The sequence below is a fragment of the Cryptomeria japonica genome, chromosome 3 (genome assembly GCF_030272615.1).
Source record: "Cryptomeria japonica chromosome 3, Sugi_1.0, whole genome shotgun sequence".
Lineage (NCBI taxonomy): Eukaryota > Viridiplantae > Streptophyta > Pinopsida > Cupressales > Cupressaceae > Cryptomeria > Cryptomeria japonica.
In genome coordinates this window covers 206685943-206709165 of record NC_081407.1, presented here as the reverse complement: position 1 = coordinate 206709165, position 23223 = coordinate 206685943, and the positions used below count along the sequence as shown (strand labels likewise).

Below are 23223 nucleotides of genomic sequence, written 5' to 3'. Positions count from 1 at the left end.
TTTCAAAAGTGTTGTTTATTGAACTTGTTGCCCTAGGGCTTACAATGGCAATAATTCTAGTTCCATAGGCCGACAATGCTTCAAAACAAACCCAAATTCTCCCCTTTGGATAAATGTTAATATGGAACAGCAACGTCCAAGTGTGGGAGGTTATATTTCGAATTGCAATTGATGTGATATCAAGCATTCAAACTCATATAGTCAAGTGAAAGCCAATTTGTTATATTTGGATTCACAATGGATATGATATCAAATATTCAAGCTCATATAGTCAAGTGAAAACCAATTTGTGCCATATTTATAACTAGGCATCAAATCTTGAGTAGAAAAAAATAATGTCAATGCTAGTAGATTTCCACAATCCTTGAGACTGTCTGTATGCTGCTTCTGGATTTGATTGTGTGAGTGTTTTTCGCATCAGTACATTTTTTCCTCTCTATCATCCTAATGATGGATCACGGAGTGTGATCCAAAACGTTGATGCAAAAAACATTCACAAAATCAAATCCAAAAGGAGCATACAGACAAAAAATAGTGTACCGATTCCACAGAGAAAATTATAGCACATTAACGAGCAATTAAAAGTAGATTAAGAAACAAACTTCAAACTAAATCATCCTTTGTTGAAGAAAGAAGCTTGAGGAATATAACCATCATTTTGTGCCCTATTGTCCAGGAACACATCACAAAAGCGCTCATGTTGTCCTTGGAAACATGGAAATCCCGCCAAGGGAAAGTTTAGGAGTTACCTTGCATTTATACCCGTCAACATAAGGTAAAATCCATGATTTGAGAAGGTCGACTTGGATAGAAAAACGTGAAAGTCCCTCCAAAGTATAAAGGATGAAGGCTGACATAACAAGAATAGGGAGGTGCTAATATGAAAAAGCATAAAGAAGACTTGGCCAACTTGAATAAGAATGAAGGAAATTGCAAATTGCAAATTGAAAACAAACAAAATCCATATTTCTGACCTTTCACAAAAAGGTTAGGAATGCTCCAAAACTGAGCATCTCTAACCCCGTGGGCCCGCTTTGTCAAGAAGGTTAGAAATGCTCCATTTTGGAGCATTCTTAACCTCCTTCATAAGAGTTTATAAAAAAATGCTTATGAACAGGTTATGGACATTCACCAAAGCATACAAGGGATAGATGAGGTTATTCAGATGTTCTAGTTGCAAACTGCTCTGGAAAACATAATTGCACGTCATGAAAGCACATACACTACATGTGAAGTGTTTGACAAAATGTTGCAGAATGCAGATCGTGGGACATACTTATGGCATGCAAATTGTCTTACAAAATGCCTCAAAGATGTCATCCCATTGAATGCAAATGTGGAAGCAGAGGTAGCATGCAAAATGTTTGACTATTTGCCTATAAGAAGTGCGAGTTGAAAAGTCATAACTTTCTGTTTGACAGAATGCCAAATGTGGAAGCAAAGGCATCGTATGTGAATCGTTTGAATTGTTTCCTCGGAAAGATGTCATCTCATCTAATGCTATGAACGCAAGATCTGTAGATTTGTTATAAGTTTTAATCTTTCAGAAAGTGCAATTGGCAGGTGTAAAAACCAAATTCAACAACCTTTGTTATCATCTTTCCAGCCGCACAAAGCTAGAGAAACAGACATGACAAATGGAGGAAGCAGGGCGTTAGGTTATTGGTGATACACAATTCATATATCACTCACACTGTGTTTTACCTGCTTGCAAGGCGTAGAAACATATTGTAATTGCATTTTATTGAAGGTATAAGGATGTGTGCAATTTGTTGGGCAGATTGTCTTAATGATAAATGTGGAAAAATACGCAATAGACGAGGTCCATTTCGATATCATAGTTTGAAATGCTCTGGTGGATATGTATCCAGATTGTTGAAGATGCACAGTAATTGTTCGATGGAATGTCACAAGAGATATGATCTCATGATAGGTTCATTAAGTGTTGAGTATGCTACGGACAAACCATGACCATGCTTAGCATTTGTTATTCTTGACTTAAAAAAGGGGCAATTGGGGTGAATTTCAAATGGTACTTTGATATGATAAAAAGGATACAAATCAAATTTCTTCAAGTGCCTGATAATTTGAAGAGGATTTGGCCCGATATCGATCTGTATCCACGGTCGGGGCTAGATCCCCAATTACCTTTATGACTACTGACTATGGCTTTCGAACCGCCACTATATCTCGATCTTTAAATGGAATTATACGGCCTGTGAACCAGACCTCGTGCCGCTCATGGGCTGGTAAACTTCCTAAGCATTGGGCTGGTAAGCATCCATACCTCGTGCTAGTTGGTGGAGTGGTCATCGTCCCGACCTCGTGCTCAGTTAGCAGGACTCGACTGACTGACTGTAAAGCCCCAAACTGTTTACCTTGAACCAGTAACAGTATAAGTAAAGGCAACATAATGATAATCACTCTAAAAGGTGGCAGCATCTCTCACGGATCCAAATGATATCTCATGGATACCAACGTTACAAAAGAGAACACTAAAACAAAAGAAAAAAAAATGGACATTCATCAATGAACAGAGGTATCATTTTCATAAATCATGGTGAATATGTATGCAAACTATGAAGTCCTAAGATTGCAGCATATAGATTAAATGACGAACGAAATGGTTGTAGATTATACAGGAAATGAATTCATTGAAGATGCCTTGGATATTCTTAAACATATGTAATTAATGGATCAGAGCAGCAACTCTATGAAGTCTGGTTCCAATTCATTTTACTTTTAAAGAAATCTCCTCATAGAAAGCAAAGAACAGAGTGTGGAAGCATAGGAAAGGCAAGGGACTTGTTTGATAAAATGCCTTAAAGTTTAGAGGAGAATCTTTTGCTTAGAGAAATGACACGAATTTGAAAGATGCATTGCATTTGATTAGTCCAACTGATGAATTTGAAACCACCATGGTCATTGAATTTGGTTATTGCAATCATGGTTAAAGATAGGGATTTACATTAATTATAAGGATGAGAAGTGGTTGATCTTAGCAAGGGAAGTTATATTTTTATCCTTCCGATTAGATGACTTCAAAGAATGTGAATTATCCTTGTGTTATCCATTTTTGACAGGCAAGCAACAACCACAATTCTTACAAGTGGTAAAATAACTATGAAGATTCATCTCAAGTGTCATGCAATGGATCATGAAGTCAAGAAAGGACAAAGCTTTTCGTGATGGACATCTCCTAACAACAACTTGTTTCTTCTTTCAAAGTCATAATTTTTTGTAAAAGTGACTTATGTCACATATTGTAACCCAACGTTAGAAAGTTGACTTCTTCTGCGCATAAAAGTGTAAGTTACTAACTCATTGATATTTACGTAGAAAAGAGTTAGTTATTAACCCAGGATTGAAGTTGGTTATAAGGTAGTTATCCTATAAGCCTATAAATAGAAGGCTTTTTGTTATGGTTAGGAGGGACTTTTTACAGAAGGAAAAACTCTGATGGAATTCCAGGAGAAACTTGTAATAACATTTTGATTTGCACTATGTATAGAAAGTATTTTGGACTTGTATATTTTCAAAAGGATAATGAAGAATACGTCTTAGTTCGTGTGTTCTAAATGTATTCATGTGTTATCATTGTTGATTTCTCGTATGTCAAATTGGTAGTCTTTTTATGTATATGTGATTTGTACAATTGATGTGATGATGCACAAGCAACCTTTGGTATCTTAGTTTGAATGTGTTGAAGTATCTTATCTCTCCGTATGTTGAGATTTGTCATTCTTCTTTATCGTCATCTCATGGCTAAGCATATTACCTTATAAACTCCCCTTGTAATTTGTTGCAAATGTTGAGAAATCTCAGTTGATGGTCGTATGTCTATTGTTGGGGTTTCTATATTTATTTCTTTTTAGTTCTATGTTTTCTCCTTTATGTACTTTCAGGTTAAAAGTACACAAAAATCCTAAATACCCTTATCATACGAGGGAGCTGCCCCTCTCAAACGCAGAGGAAGATCGTGTTTCACAGAACAATCTCTCCAACTGTTGGAACGTTTGTCACTGCTCATCGGGCAAACAGGGTCAGTTTCAGGCAAACGACCGCAGTGACAAATTTGTTTACCAAAACCTGGCGAACTTTTATGAGAGCCTAAGATTCCATTGGAATCTTCTAGATGCCAAGAGGAAGTTTGAATTAGGTTTGGGAAGCATAAGGAAGCTTCTACGTGCAAAACTTGGCATCATTATTTTTGGAGATTTTAGTGTTTTTGCTCTACAATTTGCTGCCATAGCAGGTACAACAGGTTTGGAGACCAAATTGGTGATGAAATCCTTCAATTGTGGACAGGTTGGATGAAACCCCAGCCATTTCTATCAAGCCAGCACTCAAGGAAACCTTCAAATCAGGTCTAGATGACCATTTTCGGAGGGTTTGTGTGATCTTTCTGCAATTTTAGAGGTTGAGGCTCAGATCTGGGCGGTTTATTGGCACTTTCCAGCAGATTGGAAGCATTTTTGGACAGCCGTACCTCTCCCTAGGGCAGCCATACCATCCTTAGCTGCCTAGAGATTCAAATAAATAATTGGGAGGATTTTTGAAGCAATAATTGTTGGTAAAATCATTGTCAGGGCATAGTTAAGATAATTTGGCAATCATTTTGGACAAATCTCAGCACATTTGGAAGCAATCAGCAAAGTATGAGGGATTTGGAAGCAATTTGGATGGAGTCTTCTGGCAGGTTTTTGAAATAAGCTTCAGATCTCCTGTCTGATCATCAAATTGTTTCAGATAATTATTACTATGGTGAATGAACCTCATTGAAGGAGTTGAATTGCATTGGAAGCCATTATTTTGCAAATTGTCAATAAAACCCTTATTCCAAGATAGGTGTGGGATCACCTGGTATGCAACTTTGTTCTCTCTAGATAATAAAGCTTCCAAAATTTGTTTCTGTAGTTGCTGTTAAAAGTTTTCAGAATATTCAATTCTAATTCAGTCAATTCTTTCATTGCATTTCTTGCGTACATCTCCATACAAGGCATTGATAAACACAAAAATCAGAAACAATTCAAAAACCAAACAGAATCCAATCATCCTTATCACTGGTCAAAGATTAAGATTTGAAACTATCAGCAAATTCAGATCAGATTTTAGTTGGGGATCTTTCAGGACACTTGTACCATTGGAGCATCACACTTGGTGATTTCTATGACAATTTCAGATTTGAATAGAATCATCTTCCTAGGGCTTATCTTAATCAAACACTCAGGTCTGTAACTGCCATTATCAGTGATGCAATCTTGCTCAAATTTGGTTAATGTTGCATATTGAAGATGTTCAACTGAGTTCCATGAAAGCTTACACCCTTGGAGTTTCAGTCTTGAATATTCTTGACATTGAGAGTTATTTGATCTATTTTTCAGTCATATCTATATCTACACTTGAAAATGTGAGTACTAACTACTCAGATCTGAGAATATTTATATGATACGGGTGATAAGTTGGTTGTCCCTTTCATATTGGACTATAACCAGCTCTTTTCATTTGGGTTAGTGCCATTTTGGCTGAAGTTGAGGTTGTGTTCAGCCAATCTAGGATTTTGGTAGCTAGTTTTAGTGATTAGTTTAAATTTTGATTTGCTGTTTCAGTTGGTGCTTTACATAAAAAAAAAACAGAATATTAGCATAATCTTAAAAAAGGGACATTATACAGTCAGAAATGTAAATTGAAAATACAATCAGTTCCAAGTTTGTTGATTAAGTAGTGGTAGATTTTACTCCTTTTGAATGTTTCTGGTGTTACTTTTTATAGCTCCCACATGTACAACCTGTTGATGTGTATTTTGTACACGACCAAACACAGAATTCAATACCTAAAGGTACCTTATCCTCTCTTGAGCAAAGTTTCCCGACTGCTGAAGATCTCGCCGAAGGATCAGTCGAAGCAACTCCAAGGTTCTTGTATGTAGGTTCTCTACTCGTGGATAAGCTCTTTGTGGTATGATGTGATTTTGCTGGAATCACAAGGGGACTTACACTTGATGACTAAACGTCTGATTTGCTTTGAATATTGCTGGAACACAGGATTTCACTAGCCTAGATTTTTTGAAAAAAGGAAAAAAGGATGAGGGCGAGGAAAGGATCTAATTCTGACACTATGAATGTAGGAGCAATGAATGACCTTTGATGAAATTCTAACTAAGTCTTGTTTTGACATCCCAGGACCTTCTCCACAAGGTTAGTGCGATCTTCGGAGGAAAGCTTTATGATGTTCAGATCATCGCTACAAGCATAGACACCATCAGGCTGATGCATATCAGTGAAGAAGCGACAATTGAAGTTAGGCTTAAGCTGAATGATTCCAGTTGACTACACAAGGCAAGTCTGCAATCAACAAACTGCTAGTAGTATGGATATACAAATTTCACCATCGATCAAACACATTTCTTCCACTCATCTAATAACGTGAAATCAAATATGAGAAGTATAGAGACCATGCAAATTGTTGAATCGACCCATAGATTTCACCATTTCTTCAATGAAGTTTACAAGTCTTTTACAACAACATCTTGGCAACAATCTTTGCCTTCTCTTTGTATTCTACTCTAACTACTATTCTATCAACTGACTATTCACTATTAGCTAACTATTCACTTACTATCAACTATTGACTAACTATTAGCCTTTACAAATGAGGAGCCAAGACTTATATATCGCCCTCAATTCAATTCAATGGCTAAGATCAATTTGAGATCAATGGCCAAGATTTTACAATGAAAACCCTAATTAGGGTTTGTTACAACAAACTTAATTCTGACCAATGAAATAATTGCATTATTTGGACACATGTCTTCTCTAGAATATTCGACCAATGGATAGCCGGGGTAGGTACATCGAAGTTAGTGCCATCTTTTGATGAGTCAGGTACATTGTATCTAGACATGTTGAAGTGGATCAACCCGGCTAGAGGAGTGATGACTGGGATGCCACCTTGTCTGACACTTGGTTGATGCTCAATTTGGTGATGCTGAGAAGCTAACTTTAATTAACTCTTCTGAAACTATCTGCTTCTCCAACGGACCCTTGCTTTGATCCTCTTTTGTCTTTGATGTGCAAGATGGATGGTGTACCTTCCCTTACAATGCTAGGCTAGAAAAGGTCGTCCCTGTCGATGCTGGGCTGGAGGAGGTCGTCCTTGATGATGTCTGCTCTTCTTTCATCTGCAAAACAAATCAAGAGATGATTAAGGACACATAATAAATTCATTTCAACATAGCATTTCTTACCTTAAATCATCAACAAGAAGATATCAAAATGAAGTTTGCTTAAAATCCTTTCCAAGGACAGGCTCCATAAGAATTTCGCCCTGGACCCTTTGGAAGGGTCAGGGGCGAATTTTGCATTCCTGGCTCAAATTCTTCTCACTTTGTGATCATACTTGCTTATATACATGCCCAAGGACGTCCTCATTTTCAACCAACACCAAGCTTGATGTAAATTTGGGGCAAAAATGGAGGTTTTAAGAATTTCGCTTTGGACCCTTTGGAAGGGTCAGGAGCGAAATTCAAGCTTTAGGTCTTAATTCCTCATCTCCTTCACTTCAATTCATCCTACAAGGAAAAGAAACATCATTTCAACCTCAACTACGCCTTAGGACTCAAAGTCTTGACTTGACACAAGGAGAAAATAGGGATTTTGATGAATTTTGCTCTGGACCCTTTGGAAGGGTCAGGAGCGATTTTCCTTTTCTAGCCCAAAATCATCATTTTTTCAATCCCAATCTTCTTTGCAAGGTGAAATTTCATCTCTTTTTGCCTTAGGAACAAGGTTTTAAGCTCAAGCAAGGTTAAAAATATATGCTTGTAAGGAATTTCGCTCTGGACCCTTTGGAAGGGTCAGGAGCGAAATTTCCTTCCTTGGCCAAAACACTCATTCCTTAACTCCTTCAAACGTCGTTAAGGGTTTCAATATGCCCATTCTCTCTTTCAACATGCCTTGGACATCAAAACTTGGCCAAATAAGGAAAGAAATGAGGTCTAGGAGGATTTTCGCTCTGGACCCTTTGGAAGGGTCAGGAGTGAAAATCTCATTCTTGACTTGATCCTTCATCTTTTGAACTCCAATCTTCTCTGGAAGGTAACAAAACATCATTCTTCACCCAGGAGACAAGGTTTGTGGTCTAAGCAAGGTCAAAAAAATAGGCTTGCAAGGAATTTCGCTCTGGACCCTTTGGAAGGGTTAGGAGCGATTTTCAAGTTTTGAACATGTTCTTCCATCCTTTCAACTTCAATTCTCCTCCAAGACTAAGGACACATTGCCTCACTCCTATCTAGGCCATAAAAATCAAAATTTCAACTTGTCTTGCACGGAAAAAAGGGTGCTCTTAAGAATTTCGCTCTGGACCCTTTGGAAGGGTCAGGAGCGAAAATCTCATTTGGCTTCCAAATTTGCATTCTTGGTGACCAAAATCCACTCCAAAGCAATCCAAATGACCTCTCTCATGCTTTTCCAAGCTTGGCTTTGTTCAAAATTTGGAAGAAAAGATGATTTTAAGGATTTTCACTCTGGACCCTTTGGAAGGGTTAGGACCGAAAATCTCTTTTAGGCTCAATTCCTTCATCTTTCATAGTCTCTAGCAACTTAAAGTCACTCTTAAGGGAAACTTCCTCTTGATTTTGCCTTATCCCACACTTGACCTAGCAAAAACTTGATAGCAAAAAGAAGTTTTGAGAAAATTCGCTCTGGACCCTTTGGAAGGGTCAGGAGCGAAATTTTCATTCTTGACCAAAAATCATTATTTTTTCAACTTGAAACTTCTTTGCAAGGTAGGATTTCATATTTCCAGAGCGAAATTCACTTTCCTGGCTAGAATCCTTCATTTTCATAACTTCCAAACATTCTCAAAGGCTAAATCATGCTCATTCTTCTTCTCATCATGTCTTGGTCATCAAGATTTGGCTAAATAAGGAAAGAAATGCCTCTTAGAGAGATTTTCGCTCTGGACCCTTTGGAAGGGTCAGGAGCGAAATTTTTAACTTGGGCTAGATTCTTCATTTCTCCCTTTCAAAACGACCTCAAGAGGCAAAGACAAGTTATTTCTCTTCCATCCACGTCATAATAAATCAAAACTTGATCTTCTTCATTGCAAAAATAAGAGCTTTTAGGAATTTCGCTCTGGACCCTTTGGAAGGGTCAGGAGCGAAATTCCAATTTTGGTCCAAAATCCTTCATTTCTCAACGCTTTCAAACACTTCAAAGGCAACAAGAATGTCCATCCTTCCTTCCAAGATACCCTGCAAATCAAAAATTAGTCAAACTTAGGAGGAAATGAGCTTTAAGAAGATTTTCGCTCTGAACCCTTTGGAAGGGTCAGGAGCAAAAATCTCATTCTAGGCTAGATTACTCAGTTTTCAAACTTCGAACCACTTCAAGAAGCAAACTTAGATCATTTTCCACCTGAGGAAGAAGGTTTCAAGGTCAAACAAGGTAGCAAATGGAGTTTATGATGAATTTCGCTCTGGACCCTTTGGAAGGGTCAGGAGCGAAATTCTCCTTTAGGCCAAAATCTTGTTCTTCAAAATCAATCAAACTCCCTCTCAAGGCAAAAACATACCCATTCATCTCCCATCAAGCCAACCCCTAGCCAAAATAAGGAGGAAAACAAGAGTTATAAAGATTTTCGCTCTGGACCCTCTGAAAGGGTCAGGAGCGAAATTCCTAATCTTGGCCAAGATCCTGACTTCATTTTCACATTTCTTCATTCAAACAAGCGTTTTTACCTTCATTCAAGCCTAGGAATGCATTAGTTCTAGGTTTTGGTCAAAGTAGAATGTCTTATGGAGAATTTCGCTCTGGACCCTTTGGAAGGGTCAGGAGCGAAATTTGACATTTTGGACTCTCCGTCAGGATCATTTTATGGAATATAACATTTAAATATAAGAAAGAAGAAAGATTCTTCTTTCTTATACTTTAAGTTATATTCCATATATACTTTCAGGATGTTTGAGAGTGGTTTCGGACCTCCAAGAGTTATATTGCAAAATCTAGTTTTTGGAGGATTCTTCAGTTTTCCAGACTTAGTCAAATTTCAGGATCAGGACATTCCAGACTTAGCCAAATTTCAGGATCAGGACATTCCAGATTTAGCCAAATTTCAGGATCAGGGCATTCCAGACTTAGCCAAATTTCAGGGCATTTGAAGATCAGGATGATATTCCAGACTTCATCACTCACCAACTCGACCTAACTCAAACCCTCAAGAATGATACCCACTCACAAAGCAAGACACAATTAGCAACGAGAGCAAAACCAGGCCCTAAGGAAGACTCTCAAAGAAACCCTAATTTTGGGGCACCTGCTGACTCCCCTGGCTCAAGCAAAGCCTACCATCCTATTGATCCCCTGACGACACTCAAAATGCAAAGGCTAACAGACAAACCCTAAACACCCAGGAAAACAAACCCCAGAAAGCAAAAAAAAGCAAGGGTCCCCATTTGCAATGGGGCGATGTGTGAATATGTCACAACACAACCCAAAGATATTTCTCTATATCAGAGCAAACAAATATTGGATCATCAAGGGTTCAAAGAGTTTCATGTTGTACACCTACTGTTGTAAAGTGAAGCACAAACAGGCCTTGAATCATCATGGGATGGTGACTGGCAAGACTAGAATCATCCCTTTCAAGAGAACCTATGTTGAAAAAGTTCCTTGATATCCAACAGTCCATCATTTGTATCATCTAGAAAATTGGATAAAAATATGTTCTGAATTTTGGCCAATGTTTGTTTTGCAGTGCAAAGTGACATGACATATGTGTTATCAATTGAGGGTTTCATCCACACTCATTCATTGAATCTATATATTTTGGGAACCAAAAGCAAGCCTTTGTATTAGGGAGGTGAGTTTATGTAAAAGAATCCAGTTTGTGTACTCCATGGTATGTTTTGGAACAAGGGACAATCTCTCAAATGCTGAAAAACATATCAAATGGCACGGGGACATCAAAATGCATGTTTTGCTAGGAGAGAATGAAGTTTAGTAGACGCAAGTTTTGTGAATAGAGATTTACAAAACCATTTCTTGCTAGATGATTCTTAGTTTTGGGTACCACCACTAATAATATGGTAGAAACTCCGACCTTTCTATAAAACTTACAAGCTACTTTAAGAGTGGATTACAAGGAAATACAAATTGAAGGAGATTCATAAATTGTATACAACATAGCAACCAAAGTTTTTTGGGGGAAAAAATTAGCAAACCAAAAGTACAAGAAATTTTCAAAAAATCACAAAAAAAAAATCTAGGGTGGCAACACCTAGCACAGTTGACAAGTAATGCTCCTCACAAGATCTAGGGATGGAATTAAGGGGCAACGCAATGGATAGGCACCCCTTCACAAGGTCTGTAGGCAACACATCCAATTAGGTCAAGGGGCAACTATTTTTCATAATTTGACTGTTTTTTTTAACAAAGCTTCAAGACACCTCCAAACCTTTCAAAAAATGCTAGATTGTCACAAGTGCAGATTTGGCTACTGTCAAAATTTTATTCATTTTTTTAATTAATAATTATATAATATTAAGTTTTGATCCAAGTTCTTATAATTTTCAACCAAATAAATTGTAATTTTTTTCACATTTTGACTATGAACTAGTTGATTTTTTTCTAGAACAAAATGGATTACTACTAAGGTTGTGAAATCCAACTAAATTTTTTAATGATTTCAATTTTTTTTAGTTTTTGAAGTAATATGAATAATTTTAATTATATACTAAATTTAGAAAAAGCTTGCTATGCTACCTATGAGTTCTCCCATTTGCCCTACTTCTACCATTCATACTATTTCATGCCCACACCACAATTACATTCATGTTGCACATACCAGCAACCTAAGTCACAAGGTTTGAATTCAAGTTCATGTTCAACAACAACAAAAATCAGATGAAGTTTGACGAGGGGAAAAAATTCAAAAAAAAAATCATGATTAAATTTGCCTTAATGTAAATTTAATTTGTTTAAAAATATGTATTATATTCACAAAATTATTAATTATGAAGTCTAAAATAATATTATATTAAGTTGGGGATGACCCCACAACGCAACGGTTAGCAGTGAGCCTCCTACATGGGATGTCTTGGGTTCGAGCCTACTCGATTGGTTCTTAGCTCCAGGGAAAAGCTAAAAAAAACCGCTTTGGTTGTGACTTATCAAAAAAATATATATATTATATTAAGTTGATAAATTTAAATATTTAAACTTGTTCAATTATTAAATGTTAATATTAAAAAATAAATGGGGTTGACCTCACAATGCAACGGTAAGTTGAAAGCAATGTTAATACTGCAAAAATTAGTTCGAATCCCACCTAGTTTATGCAAGTTATGGCGACATTCAGGCCTAGATGGAGAAGTCAGACATAGCAAGTGAAGGCTGGAAGTGTTGGCGGACTATGCCCCGCAACGTGTGAATTCAAAGACAAAGGAAGAATTGGAGGAGACCGCATCAGGTGGTGGAGGGAAGAACAAGAGGAGGAAGGCGTCAGAGGAGAAGGAGGAAGGCTGACAGAGGAGAGAAGAGCTAGAGGTTGGAGTGACAAGGAGGATAGGAGAGATAAGGAGGTTGGAGTGATAAGGAGGATAGGACAAATAAGGAGGTTGGAGTGATAAGAAGGATAGGACAAATAAGGAAAACAGTGATAAGGAGAGGAGAAATAAGGAGGAAGGAGTGATAAGGAGAGGAGAAATAAAGAGGAAGGAGGAGATCAAGAGGAAATTGACGAGAAGGAAAGAGTCAATACAATTGCCTTGGGGTTAATCCCAACACCTGAGGATAAAGTCCCTCAAAAATATGGCCTCGCTGGTTCATAGCTCCAATCAAAAGCATTCACCGATCATAAAAAATATTAAAAAATAAATAAAAAATAAGTAAAATAATATTTAATTTAAATATATTAAATGTTAATTTTTTCATAAAAATTTAATATAAATATAATAACATTAAATGTTTTATGAATATCAATTATAAAAATCTAAGTTACGGATTCGCGGATTCAGCAAAAATAAATAAAAATTCTTGGGTACGGGTACGTCCGTACACACACACACACACACACACACACATATATATATCAAACATCAAAATTATATATGTTCAGACATAAAAGTATGAAACATACAATGTAACTTTCCCATATAATGATAACAAATAAATGATACATAATTGTTTTTTTTACTTTTATGACCTGTGGGCCCCGTTTTTGGGAACCCATCGGCCTTGGTCCTCTCGGGTTCGCCTGGGTTCCACCTGGGTCCTGCCAAAGTGGCCGGGTTTAGGACCCACAGAGAACTCGGCCACCTGGGTAGGACCCGAGTGCAACCCAAGGAGAACCAGGCTCGGACCAGGACCGAGCAAGAACCAGGACTCGGACCCAACCTTTTTCCCAAGAACCGATATCTGTTAAGCATGTTCATGGGAATATGTGGATCAATGGAGGGAAGGGAGAAGTGGAGGGAACCATTAAGGTTGGGATTGATGTCTAATGGAAGGCTCAACATCTTTAGCTACTCAACAGTGCATTTGCACATGCTGAAAGCATTTTTGGGTCTGGTAGGATTGGATAATATTGATCTAATTGTAATGTCCCCAAATTAGAGATGCCCTATTTCTGCCCTAATTGAAGGAAAATAAAGTTTAGAGATACCTATTGCCTTGACTGAAACCCTGCAAGTAAGTTAGAGAACATATAATAACCAAATTTCATTAAATAGATCTATTAATTAGGAAATGCCAATAATACACATGTAAGATATAGCTCTAATTACAATATGAGATTATGCTGAGAATTCAATCATAGCGAGCATAGAAGAGGGTGATTAGATAGGGTGCCCCAGAACCATCTATCCTAGGCCCAAGCGTGGATCTCATTCCCCCTTGGCCTCATCTGGCCAATACCATATGAGGTGGAGTACCTAGTGAGGTATCATATCACTATTTTCTCTAATCTTTTAATCCTTGTCCTATGTCTCATGATTAACACATCAATTCATTACAATAGAGATCATGAGGGCTGTCATCGTAGGGTGCCCTGGAAGTCTATCCTTCGTAGGCCCAAAGGCAGCACCCTCTATACCCCTTTGGCCTCATGGGACTCCCCAGTCTTATACCATGAGGTGCCATGCCTAGAAGGTGACCCCATCACCATTTTCCTCTAACTGTAACTCTCTTCCTCTATCATGACTAGTAACACTCTGAATAAACCAACAGTAGAATCTCATAATTCAGATTTGTTATAGCAGATATAAACAGAATATATTGTCTAACAGGGATATCCAAAATATCAACAGTGTTCAATTAAAAATATGCAGAATATCGATATGATAAACATGCAGAAATATACAGATACTCTTATGCAGAAATGGTCACAAATATTGCTACAGCATCAGATGTATGTGCACAGAAAACTCATACCAACTAGAGTGTTAAGTCCGACTACTGAGAGAAATGTCTGATATCTATATATAATCAGAAACCTTCGATGGTTGAATGATAGATGAAAAATTGATTGATTGAATGAATTCCTTTGATTGTATGATTTCATCGATTTGAGGTATTGGTGATTGATAACGTAATGAAGGCTAGTTTGGTATATTGGTGAATGATGATTGAATGTATGCTGATTTGATAGAATGATTTGCTGATTGATGGTTGCTTGATTTATATGATTGGAATGATGATTGTTAAGTGATCATTGAATAATTGGAATGATCCCTTTTATACTTCATTGGTAAAAGGGTCACCATCTTTCATAAAACTTGGGTCACCACCCTTCATTGCTACCTTTTTAAAATAATATATTCTTTCCCAATTGTTCTCTCTTCCTCCCCTCCTCAAATGAGACCTTCTCCCTTTTATATCTTCCATTGTGAGGGTGAATTCCCACCCCTTCAACATGCCTGCCCTTCGAAAGAGTCACAACCTTTCACAATCACCACCCTTCGAAGGAGTCACAACCTTTCATAATTTCTTCCCTCCTTTGGAAGAGTCACTTCCTTATTCACTTCACATTCCTTCCTTCCTCCATTGACACTTTCTTGATTCACATGCACCTTCTCTCTTTTCTCCTCCATCTCCCCTATCAAATGAGGTTCCCTTCTCCCTTTTATATCTCATGTTCGAGGGAGTTGCAACTTTTCATTTCATGCCTTTTGACCATTCATTAGCTTGGTTAAATTTTAATTATATTTAATTTTATATTTTAATTTAAATGTTATTTTTATTCTTTGTATTTTAATTTTATTATTATTATTTATTATTAAATCCTATTTCAAAGTGGGGACATTACACTAATCTAGTCTATGACCATTTTGGAGGAATTCAAAGATAATCTACAATGCTACATGAAATGGTGCATAATGAGATAATATACGAATGTATTATGGATATGCTGATTCCAAAAGTGTTATGGGAAGAGAATGCTATACAATCTCATGATTGGAATTGGGCAAGATAGAGGGAAAAAAAATAAACAGCCATTGGAACCAACCAAAATTGACTTCTGGCTGCAACAGTTGTGCATGGACGTGATGGAAATCAGAATTTGGTTAGTATCAGTTCATAAAGGGCTTGTGGAAATTTCAAGTAGCTACATAATGCCTTATATGGAACACAATCTATTAACAAGGGAAATGAGAAGGGACTCTATATTGCACAGGTCGAAATTTCATGCTCTTGCTGTAGCTAGGGAGGAACTTATGTCTCCAAAAGTGTAGCTAGTGCCAATCTCTGATTTGCTGTTTATAATCATGCATTTGAAAGATGACATCACAATCATTTGGGCAGTGGTGGTAGTAAAATGGGTCAATTGTGTTGATTGCAAGTTTGCTGGTCTGGTTAATACTGATTTTTTGGCATCAAGGTGCATGTTTCTTATAATTATTTTTCTTTTGTTGTTTATAAGTGTTCTCCAGTCAACTGCATTCAATCCAATATGACTCTATTCCAGTCTCAACTAATGTTGTTTTATTGAATTCTGAATCTGCTCTCAAAAAATAAAAAACAGGATGGAAAAATGAGCCACAAAATTTAAAACATGCAATTTTTCTAAGGCAGACAAACACAATTTTTTGGTGATTAAATTGTGAGTTTACCATAGATTGTGATTACTTATCACCTCAAAAACATGCCCAATTTCAGAATAATACACTCAATGGTTTCCACATTACATTCACTTTCAATTTTCCACTATGTCAGGAATCATTTCAAAGCTTAACAACTAGAAAACTGGAACAAATAAAGTGCCACAATAAGGCCAATTAAGAGCAATTATCCATTTCTTGCATGCAACAAAGCATAGCAGTGGAAGAAACTACTGTGAGGCACAACCACTTTCAAGAATTCATGACATAGTGGCTCCTCTAAGATAGGCGAGAAATAGTAGTAATTAAACATGTACTGGGCTGCCAATGCAAGGCTATTTTCTTGACAAGCAATGACCAAAGCAACCACACAATCACTTTATCTAACTTGTAACTATAAAGTTTATTTCAATGAACCAAAAAAGCACCAGTTACGCAAGACAGTCCAACTTTTACTAGAAAGCATGCATTCACATAATACCCACTATTTGCTGCTGAACTACTGAAATCAAACACTCCCATGGCACTTCCATTTGCGAAACAGGAATCCACATATTGTTGTTCTAATTTTTATTTCAAGTGGTGCAGTCATCAATTATTACAAGATCGCAAGTGCAATGTCAAATAATTATATTCTTCCAAGAAGCTTTAAAAAGTCAAGCAATTATATTCTTCCAAGCTTTAAATCAATATTGATAACTTTTCTGATTTAATGAGATGATAATATACCACATGCTTGACATTCAAAACCAAGTTATATTTTCACAACAAATTTAACACCACAATGTGATCAATAAAAAAAAATATGCAAGCTAACATAGCATTCCAATAATCTTTATGAACAATTGTGATACTTGAGATCATAACCTATAGTCCAAATAAAACAACTTACATCATGAAGCTTCTTATAGTCAACTTCTCGACGATGCCTTTTCCCTGAGACAGGTGAAGTAATATCATCTTTCTCGTCTACATCCGAAATTTTGGGCAGTTCAGAAATTTCCTGAGCATTCTTGTCCCTGGCCATTTTAAACTTTTTCTTTCTTGAGCCCACCAAGTGCTCACTGAAATTCTCTGAGTCACCTTCTAAGGAGGATTGAGAGGCCTCATCACTTTCAGAACCTTCACCACTTTCATAACCTTCATCATCACTGCTTGAATCACTTGAGTTGCTAGTATCATTTGTGCCAAAACTCTCTTCAGATCTTGAGCCCTCCTGCTGTCTATCATCAGGTAATTCCAGAGCATCAGCATCATAATCATCATCTTCTGTGTCATCAGATGGCATGTCCTCTAAGTCAAGGGGTACCTCATCTCCAGCTACAATGGCAGCTGTGTCGGCAAAAATTTTCTGCATACCAAGTGTGAAACATCTAAATACCTGAAGCTAAAATTCTAGTACATTCCAAAAATATTTACACTGAGCTGGAAATTGGCACATTTGTCAAATGAAGAATTGCCAAAGCACAAACCAAGAGTTTCAGTTTTCACTCTGTACATTAATACTAACATGTCTTTCAGATAACTAGCATACTTATTGATGGTGGGCCAAGGGTAACCCAGGGCCATCGAGTGCGGGATGTATTGCAAGAGATGATAAAGGAAACCTGATTGCCAAAGGTTTACAAAATTTGGGAGAAGGTACAAATAATGCTGTGGAGGCAAAGGCTGCTCTCCTCACGGTTCAATTGGTGGGTCTGTTGGGTACCCCCAATATTCACTTAGAAGGTGACTCGCAGATCATCATACATGCCATCCTTAAAGGCAGAGCTGAAAATTGGAAAATTGATAAGGATATCCAAGAAATAAAAGTTCTACTTGCTACTTTTCAAATTTCCAGGTGTCTCACATAAGGCGGGAAGGGAATCAGGAAGCAGATGCTTGTGCTAACCAAGCTTTTGAAATCTCAGAAGGAAAGACAAAAGTCATTAGATTTGGCCACAACGGTCAAGTATTTGAAAATTTTTGAATTCAAATCACCTCCATACTTGGCAAGTTTCAGATGTGAAGTGATAATCGGGGTGGAAATTTTTGTTTTTCCTAGGGATAGACTTATGGTCGTTAATAGGACGGCGTATTTATTGCAAAATGACATCCGTTCTGCTGGGAATTATTTCAAATCCCACTATGATCTATGGTGATGCGTGTGGCCCCGCTGGCTTTAACGCACTTGACAATGTGGCAGCGATAGCCCATGGAGATATACGGTTTGGCAGAAGATGGGGAGCTACAGTTGGCCGATGATCTACATGGTGGTACATGAGAAATCCTTTCGCTTTTAAAAAAAACCATGTCGAGGTGGATTTTCAGATCTCGGAGGAGTGGGATTTTAAATGCTAAGCTTTTGATCATTAATTGATCTTGGGTGGCGATCTGTACGTAGGATGGCAAGTCTCTCATAAGAAGGCAATTGTGGCCCATTGTTCGTGCTGGATTAGTCTACTCAAAGAAGCTGCAGCAAAGTTGCTCTTTTTTCTGCAAAACAATGGAGGTGAATTTCTCTTTAAGGGCCTTGAAGCCAACGGTGACAATTTGGGGGCCGATCTCGGACGAACAGCTATCAAATATTTTCTGCTTCGAGGACAGGGACTTCTTAACACGGGTAAAAATAGTGCTCAGCGAAGAATACTTGACTGCATCCTTCAAATAGCGTAGCAATATCAATGTGGCTTCCATGTTCACAGCATGGTACTTTGAGCTAGAATCGAAGGAGATTGTACGTTAGGTAGTGGAGAATTGTGTCTGAGAAGATTGGCGGGGAGGACATAAGAGCTTCCTAGAGATGGCGAGAGCGGGACAAGGTTTTGCTTGCCCGGGGGGAACATGGCTCCATATGAGCGAATTCGTCCCACCTTTGCTCCCATTTCTGCTTTGGAGCACAGATAACAAGGAAATTTGGCAAGCGTCGGCCCAGGTGGGGAGACGGAGATTAAAGACTATCTGAAGGCATTGGAGGCCTGGAGCCTTAGACAGGAGTTGGAGAAATGGGGCCAGTATGACCAGCGTATGCCATCTGTGGATACCACTTCTTCCTCGCGTCGAAAGTGAGGTCGACCGAAGGGCGCAAAGAAAAGGAGAACCCGGTCCCTTTGGATTGGCTTCCCCCTAGAGCAACGTGGTGATGATGTACAACCGAGGCCAAAAAACGAGCAGGGGGAGCCTCCGGACGACAAAGGCAAGGAGATCGCAAGAGTCTGGTAATGGGCAATGTGTAGGCGGTTCTATTTTTTGGAACGATAACTGGGATTTTGATTTTTGCAATGTCTGTATGTGCTTTTGCAAAGGGGTAGGGCCGTAAAACTGTTTCGAGGGGCACCATATGGACATACTATATAATTTTGTTTATATGGGTGGTGAACATTCTCTGCTGTTTCTCTATAAATATGTAACACAATTTTGATATGAATACAAAAACAACATTTACCAACCAAAAAAAAAACTAGCATACTTATTGAAATTTGCCAGTTAAATCAATGGAAACTCACCTCCCAACTATCCTCAAGTTCAAATTCTGTGCCCAGGTAATCATTGACTAAATCTAAACAATCAAGTTTGCAGTCACACCCTGGGCAGAGCCAACCTTCATCACCAGGAGGAACTGCAATGATCAAATCAGCACATGTTGATTAAACAATACAATGTTTGTAAAACTACTTTTCTATGATATTTTTGACATGCATCAAAAGAACAAAAGTAACAAGTTTAGAGCTAAGAGATTACTGTCTTCAGTTGCCAGAGGAGGCTCAAGGCATTTCTGATGAAACCCACAATCACACGCCCCGTCACAAAGGACAATGTCATTATCTGGAAACAAGTCTTTTGACCTACACTTTGCACAGAAAATCTGCAACCATTGTTGTGTGATTAGCATAACAAGGCCTGCCACTACCATTTCATTAAATTGAACCCGCTACCAAATACTACAAACAAGCACACAGAGCTCACTACTATGCCCACATACATCCTCACTATTCACTTGACCCTGTGAATCAAATGCAGCTTCTTCAAGAACTCCCTCTAATAACAAGGTATGCAGCTGGTGGAAAGCTTCACGAATTTGAAGCTTCAACTGCGAAATCTTTGATGCAGCTTTTTGAAGCTCCTTTTCTGGTCTGATCTTTTCTTGACTGCATGGAAAGCCCATAATAATTTTAACAACTTATGCAAACCATAAGATTTGAAGGCATAAGCAATGAATTTATTCCAATCGGATCTTAATTCTACAAAAAATAACAACCAATACCATGATGTAAACATTAAAAATGATAAAGAAACAACAATTAAGCAGATACACATAAAAAATAGATAACCCATGACATTTAACATGCAAAAACAGCTAACCAGATTGATCATACATGGTAGAATCCTGGGTACTTACCAGAAATAGTTTTTTACTTTTGTAATGATGCTACAATTTAAAATGTTTCAAAATTGAACTGCCATTATGGAAACTTTTCAGATTACATTGTTTCCTATTTCATTCTAAGTACTGATCAACATTTTCTAGTTTTTGAATTTTCCTTACTTTTATCATGCATATCCCTGACACTGGTAGTAATAGATGCTGGGTCTACAATAATTACTAATATGATCATAAATTTGCCAAGCTTTGTGATATAAACATCATTCAAAGCATGTTAAGGCCAACAACATAATATACTAACAAAACAATTTAAAAGCACGCTAGAGTCCTTTTCAAAATTCTAAAAGAAAACAAGGCCATGACAGAAGAACAGTATGCTTGCTAGAAATTGCATCTCTTGTAATCATCCAAAATTCAGGACACTTTGTCATTTTTCACCATCTATATCTACCTTTATAAAGATGTCAGTCTAGATGAATGTCACAAGCTAGGAAGACTTGATTATGGGAAAGACTCCATTTTTAAGTGCACTGGAGCTGGACCACTGCTAGGATGGGCGAACTTCAGTGCTTAACCCCCATGAGTATCATCTATATGTAATGAGTGCCAAGTAAGCTATTCATGCTCATGGGATGATTTCTTGTGATCTACTATTCATAAAATAACAAATGAAGATTGACTCAAAACTATGCAGCTATATCTTAAATATCATATCATATAAATAAATGTGTTTTATTTACTTAGAAAATGGCAGTGTTTAGCATTCCATGATCTAGCTACTGCCACTCATTTGTGCACTTCATTACAGATTTTATGGACTAAATTTGTTATTTAACATTGTCAGACATTCAATATGATATTATGACCTACACTTTTTAATTTAACTAGGTTGTATATTGATGCTTTGCACCACCATGTTCATCAAGGCAATTTTATTCTGGGCTATTTCTTGGAATTTATATCATTATGCCGATATGCACCTACTATTTACATCACATTATGATAGACTTCACTTTGATACTAATTGATTTCACGTGCTTATTATGCATATACTAGATACAGGTCCTGAAGGTGGAAAGACGACACCAATAATAGATTGACAGTTAAAAGTTTACATTGATTACAAAACCAAATTAAAGAATGGCCAAACAATTATGTTGACAATTTTACCACTGTAAATTGGCAGTTCTGTGACGGCGGCATTTAAAAATTGCTATCTAGGTGTTGCTTGGAATAATTGAGAACATTACACAGCTAAAACACTCCAATGGTGTGTTACATTTCTGCTTTACAACAGAATTTTTGGATATTTAATAAAAAATAAAAATAAATAACCATGAACAATTAAATTAAACTAAATTTATAATATTAACCTACAAATTAACATTTGCCATTAAGTATCTTCTCATGGAGGTCACAAACTCACTGCCCACTTACTCCCTTCAACAACCCTATAGAGTTTCCTCAACAAAAAAAAACACTCAATGATTATTGGCTAAGCATCCAAATGTTTCCACAATACCAGAAAGAAACAAATTTCCAATAAATAAATCACACATAATATCTAATAGTCTGAACGATAAAATTTGAACAGAACCTTACAGTTTACACTATATACATTAAAAATAATAAAAACTGATTGCAGGTTTCATATGCGAGTATTGGGAAGAATGCCCTTGGTTAGTCAAATTAAATAGTAAGTGGATTTCATTAGAAGAATTACAGCTAACATTAATAAATAAACATGTCTTAATTACATGGCAAAGGTAACTGTTAGGGGTAAAAACGTATGTTAATATGAATAATAATTATAAGTGTGTTATGTGTGTTTATGTTTTGCTATTGCCGAGAGGTTCCCGTTGGGTAGTTGGGAGTTGGTGACGGTTGGCAACTTGGCCAACCGTTGGGTCTATATAGTGTTTGGTTGGAACCTCGGCAGGGGATCATGTATGAACCATTGGAGACATTGGAATAAAGATATAACTTTCTGGTCTGATTATTATCATCTGTCATTCGTGTTATGATGTACAATTATTCTGTTCTATGAATGCTTAGTATATGCAGGTACTGCTGGGTTATTGATTATCCACCACTATACCTTTAGGACTAAACATTTTGGCGCCGTTGCCTGAACAAACTTGGAGATAACCATGGCGGCAGGCAAAAGCAATTAATGGGCCGACCATTTAACCAACAATTAATTGTCGTGGACAATGACACGCACGAAGAGAGTACCGTGGAAGAGGAACAAGAGGATCAGTTGACGGCAGACTTGGTGGAGTTGTGGGACGTGTCGGTCACGTAGTACGTACGGCGAGAGGCTCAGGAGAGAGCCATCTCAGAAGGTACGGTACATGGTGAACTCACCGTCAGCACCCCCGTCTTTGACCTACTCGGAAGTATTCCAAGGTTACTCGCCAGGAATTTGATTGCACTCCAAGACCAAAGGGAGGAAACGGCAAACGAACTTCGATGGCAACAAGTTCTCCGACGGTACGAGGAACGGAGTCGTAGGGAGGAAGAGGAGAGGGAGGCCAGTCAATGCCGTACCTCTGGCACTTGATGCCCCTATGGCCGAGCAAAGACAGACGTACCACTGCTACCGAAGGAGTAAACGAGGGAACTGTACGGCGATCCCTCCGCATAAAAGAACAGGCCAATAGGAGACGACGACTAAGAGAAGTTGCCGACTCAAGGAGTTCGGAGAAACACAACAGAAGTCGGAGTGTGAGTCGGAGTCATAGTCGGGAGAGGCAAAAACCGT

The 23223-nt window shown here is 37.7% G+C and overlaps 1 protein-coding gene across 1 annotated transcript in view; it reads right to left on the bottom strand.

Annotated features, from left to right (window-relative positions):
- Positions 1 to 20255, bottom strand: part of LOC131041015 (homeobox protein HAT3.1-like) — a 35989-nt gene extending 15734 nt beyond the window's left edge. The window contains exons 1-4 of the mRNA XM_057973992.2: positions 20058 to 20255; positions 19817 to 19940; positions 19582 to 19694; positions 16989 to 17447 (exon numbers count right to left, since the gene is read on the bottom strand). Coding sequence (XP_057829975.2) covers positions 16989 to 17447; positions 19582 to 19694; positions 19817 to 19940; positions 20058 to 20240 — 879 coding nt within the window. The 5' untranslated portion in view covers positions 20241 to 20255. The remainder of the gene's footprint in view (positions 1 to 16988; positions 17448 to 19581; positions 19695 to 19816; positions 19941 to 20057) is intronic.
- Between the last annotated feature and the right edge of the window lie 2968 nt (positions 20256 to 23223).